The sequence below is a fragment of the Merops nubicus genome, unplaced genomic scaffold, assembly GCF_000691845.1.
Source record: "Merops nubicus isolate BGI_N331 unplaced genomic scaffold, ASM69184v1 scaffold1645, whole genome shotgun sequence".
Lineage (NCBI taxonomy): Eukaryota > Metazoa > Chordata > Aves > Coraciiformes > Meropidae > Merops > Merops nubicus.
Genome location: NW_008610044.1, coordinates 95,427 through 100,378, shown reverse-complemented (window position 1 = coordinate 100,378; position 4,952 = coordinate 95,427). Strand labels below are relative to the sequence as shown.

Sequence of the window (4,952 nt, the reverse complement as noted above, 5' to 3'; positions counted from 1 at the left end):
CTTTCCCTATCTTCTCCCTTGAAAGGTTTCATCAACTGGAGAAACACCTGCTCTGTCCACATGCTGGAGAGACTGCCTGTATCCTCCTCATCTATCAAGGAGATGGATAACACCTCAAAACAGTCTTTAGTCATTATGCTGTCCCTGTCCATGACAGCGTATCAGAGCCTTAATTGAAACACAGAGGAAAGAAATTTTAGAGACTGGATCTTGATTGAAGCTCTCTGGCCAAGAGCTGTGCTGCAGGGGGAAATCCAAGTGCAGCTGAGGAGTGAGGCTCACTGAACCATCTGCATGATTGTTCTTTATCATCTTGAACGCTTTCTGTTGCCCAAGAATATTAGCATATTTCCCATGTTGAATCTTTCCTTCCAGTGAATGCAGGACTATTTATATTCCCAGACGACTTCCCCTGCCACTGAGAAATTCAGCCACTTGCTAGCTTGTTTAGCAATGTTGACCATTAGCCTAAAGCAGTTCAGGAGAGAACGTGCACATATCCATACTTTAGATTAATTCCTGTGCTATTTCAGGTGGCTGTTGCTTGGCATGAATATTAGCTCTTAAAAAAGGCTCTTTTTTTTTCATTCCCCCTTTATTTTTTTTATTTTATTTTTTGTTTTGTGTGTTGGTTCTGCTTTAACTTTGTTTTATTTCCAGTTCTGGCAATGTGGAGACTGGGTGGATGTAGTGATAGATGACCGGCTGCCATTCTTAAATGGAAGATACCTGTCTGTACAGCCTCGAACGTCAAATGAATTCTGGCCATCCTTGCTGGAAAAAGCTTATGCCAAGTAAATATATCTGCTCTACTCTTCCTGAATAGCTGAATGCTTTCTACGAGTGGTTTCACTCACTGCTTCATGCAAAGCACACAGGGATGAGCTCAGGCTAACAGCTGTCTATGTTATGCTGTACTTATGCAAGGAACGGTGGCTGCATACAAACACAGGGTCAACGTAACCTAGAGATGTTGATCTTGGGCTGAAGACCTAAATGTACCCAGTCCATCCTTGGGATGTTAATGTCTGAGAGGGAAAACAAACAGGGCAATGGCTGGTGACACAAAAGGGGCTGGGCGTCTCCTCCTTACTTTAAGCAAACTTTGCCTCTGTTTTCCTTTCCTTATTTTCCTCTGTTTAAAACTGCAGACTCTAAGCAGGGATTACCTCTGTTTGCAGTTGCTTAATTAGAGATCATGCAGATATTTGGAGCAGGCACTGAGAGGAAGCATGACTGAAGACCATGCACAGACACAACACGTACTCCCGTGAGTCTCTGGTCAGCTCTCACTTCACACAGAGAGCTCTGACTCTTGGCTGAGGTCCCCAGAGTACTGCAGGGTTAAGAATGACAAATAAAGAGATGATAATTTTTTTAAAATCCTCTGAGGAGTGAAGGAATAACAGTGTGGTCCCTCAGCATCTGTAACATTGCCTTTCATTAAATATGCTGAAGAAAAATTCCTCTGCTAGGGTTAGTATGAAGGGCTGCAACTTGATACACATGCCCTACGTTAAGCTGGTGTAACATTTGCAATGCAGTAAAGAGAAGCTGAAGAATAGAGCTAATTATTTTGGCAGATTCAGTCAGGAATAAGAAAATGTTAAAGCAGCATCTGAGCAACTCAGGAATAGAATGCATTTTGCCCTGAGATATCTCAGAAAAGTTGATTCAGGATTCAGTATCAATTTGCTGCATAAGATTTTAATTACAAAGCAAACCAAACCTCTATTAAATTAGAGTTGCAAGCGATGCTGTTTATGAGATTCCCATTTGAGAAATTTTTCCCCAGTGCCCATGACAAATTCTTTTCATCAGTGTAGGACAAGGACAACCCTTCAAAATACAATTAGCCACAAACTTCATTTGATTACCTTCATTAAATACAGTATGTATGGTGGGGTTTAACAGCATGCTCTACCTGCTGTAAGTACAGCATGTTCCAGCTTATTTGCTGTCTCAATAAAAAGCACAAGATACAAAAAACAAGGACTGTGTTAGTGATATTAAATTATTACCCTATTATTGCACTCTAGCAGAGTGAATGCAGAATAGTGCTGAAAACTTATTTCTGTCTTGTTTTGGGAGCATGGGCAAATGGCTTCACCTCTCTCCTCTTCCTATTTCTCATTCGCCAAAGGGATATTGGCCATTTTTGTGAAGAGTCATGACAAAATACGATGTGGAAAGTCACAGTTTGGCTGTTTGAACATCCATTTGAACTAGGCAACCTTGGCTCTCTTCCTGTTCAGAAAGAAACTGGATACTTCAAATTGAGAGGCAGCTCATGTTAAAACGCCTGTGTTGGCATGAGATGCAACTTCTTATTTTCCATTGTCTGTAAATGACTCTAGGCTGCTGCCTCAGATGTGAGTGAATACATAGGAAAAAGTCCCTCTTTGCCTCATTCATTTCACAGGGCATGCGCTGTGTCTGGGCATGTATTTCAGCTGCATTTCTTTTCATTACCTGGCCCCAGTGTCTATGCACTCCAGGCTCCCTCCATGCTCACCGCCTCGATCCACAGGTCCATTTTGGAAGCCACCACTTAGCTGTACAGCCAGTATGCTGTTTATTAAAACACACTGTAAGGATTAATTAACCTGGGGTGTGTGGGGGTGGTGGTGTTTTGGTTTTTATTTTTAGGTTGCGGGGCTCCTACCAGAACTTGCATGGAGGCTACCTTTCTGATGCATTAGTAGACCTCACAGGTGGTGTCCAAGCACAGCTTTCATTGAAGGATCCCCCTCCTGATCTGGAGGAAATACTGAAAGCAGCTGACAAGTCTCGATGTCTGATGGGGTGTAGCACCTCAGGTCAGGTGAGTCCCAGGGCCAGCAGCATGCCTTCCTTGGTTTACCATGTGTGCATAAAAGTTGCTCTTTTAAGTAAAAAGGAAGTCCATGATCACTTACATAATGCAATAGCTGGAGTTTATGGATGCCTGGAGAGATCTTGGCAGCAGAAAGTAGATAAGGTTGTGCAGTAAGGAATTGCCATGGTTTGAACCCGGCTGGCAGCCAAACCCCACACAGCTGCTCGATCATACCCACTCCCACACTGAATCCCAAACCAGCATTATTCTAGCTACCAAAAAAAAAAATCAGCTCTAGCCCGGCTGAAACTAGGACAGGAATGTAAAGACTTTTGCATAAATGTAGATAGATTGATCTGTCAGAGCGGGGTTTGTGGCATTTCTCCTGGTGATAGAGTGGGTTCCCTTTGCAGCAGGGCTGATTTTGGCCTCATACCTTTGTGATTAATTCTAGCAAGGCCAAAATGCACCCCTCTCCCGTGAGGGGATGCTGTTGTCACATTGTGGTTTGCAGGCTACTGGTTTTGATGCTGGGAAGTTGTAGAAGGCTCTGTGATGGTTAGCAAGTACCTTAATAAAAGGTTGCTAAGGCAGGTAAGGGAAGACTTCAAAGTGTATGATATTGCTCCTGGAGTGCCTGGTTCCCAACAAGCCAAGGACTAGCCCCTCAGACAGGTGACTTCCACTAAACTCTGAGTGGCAGGGAAATTCTGCCAGTGGCCCAGTCCAGGTCATCCTGCAGTTGTAGCAGCTCTGGACCACTGAAGAACTTACCAATCCATGGAGACCTGTAATTTTGTTAAATTTACTGGCCTGCTTGTGGCTGCGGTGGGAACAACAGTCACGTTCTTCTGCAGCCAAGTGTATCTGTGATACTGCTGTAATCAAAACAAAGTCTTTTTTTCTGCCATGCCAAATGACATTTCTGGGAGCTGATGGCCATGCCTTTGCCCATACCTTTGCAGTGTGGCAGAGAGCTAAAAGCTGTGCTTTCTCCCTTCTGCAGATGAAGAGGAACATAGAGCTGAAGAACGGGATTGTACAAGGTCATGCCTACACTGTCACAGGAGCTGTGAAGGTAGGATCAAGGACTTGTTCCTGTCTGATGGTCTCCTACTAGTGATCCACTACAGGGCAGGCATACTCCTATTCCAGAGTAATTTTAATTAGCTTCATGCTTAGGAGGGACTGTTGAAAGCACATAGTTTGAATTTTGGGAGATGGAAGGATTCTGGCACAATGGGAAGAGGCAGGATATGTGAATCCTGTAATTTTTTCTAATGGAAAAATGCAGCTTAAATTCACATTTGTTTTGGGACACTTCAAAAGCAAATACAACATTGCTGGAGATTTTCATTTCATGCTGACTCTTAAAAAATGTGCTGTTCTGTTTTCAAACGGGAATAGAAGCACTAGCTGAAATTGTGAGATTTGTCATATGATGTAAATCTACATTTGTTCAGCTCAATCATAATCTGCCAAAAACCACTGTGTGAAAAGTAAATGACTTGCTGGTTCAAGAACAGTGTTTCCCCATCTTCTAAAGCTGTTCTACTCATGCAAACCTTCTCCTGCGTGGATATTGATAGTACTGATCTGAAAACAATACCAATGTATCGCATAGATCAAAAGAAATGAAGTAGAAATGACTTTTTACAGCCAGAAAACAGAATATGGCTTATCCCAGTAAGCTGCAGCGCACACAGGGAAAGTTAACAGTGGGCAAGGCCAAGAAGGAAACCAAACAATGGCTATGCTATCAAGCAAGATAGCCACAACACATTTTAATCTCAGAACCTAAAGTACTTTGGAAAGGTGCTCTTGTTATCCCTAACCATTTTTTTTTCCTTTTCCTCATCTCTTTAAATCCTCTTGTATGAGGCTGGGCTTATTTCATAGCCTCTCATGCCATGGCATACTTGGTGCCATCATCATAGTCAGTGTGCTTCTTCTTGGAGGACACTTGTTTGTAGCCAGGAGGCTCCAAAAAGGAAGGATGGGGGTTGCCAGGCTCCAGAGAAGGCCCCAGATGTCTCTCTCCAAGACAGGGATGGAAGGATCCCAGATCCTATTGGGAGAAGCAGAATGTTTCAGCCTCCTTATGCTCATGATGTGGGCAGAGAGGAGAAATGGT

The 4,952-nt window shown here is 43.2% G+C and overlaps 1 protein-coding gene across 1 annotated transcript in view; it reads left to right on the top strand.

Moving 5' to 3' along the window:
- LOC103773382 (calpain-13-like) overlaps nucleotides 1–4,952 on the top strand; it is a 28,619-nt gene that overhangs the window by 3,481 nt on the left and 20,186 nt on the right. Inside the window, exons 2-4 of the mRNA XM_008940746.1 lie at nucleotides 661–794; nucleotides 2,650–2,824; nucleotides 3,825–3,896. Of these exons, the coding sequence (XP_008938994.1) occupies nucleotides 661–794; nucleotides 2,650–2,824; nucleotides 3,825–3,896 (381 nt within the window). The remainder of the gene's footprint in view (nucleotides 1–660; nucleotides 795–2,649; nucleotides 2,825–3,824; nucleotides 3,897–4,952) is intronic.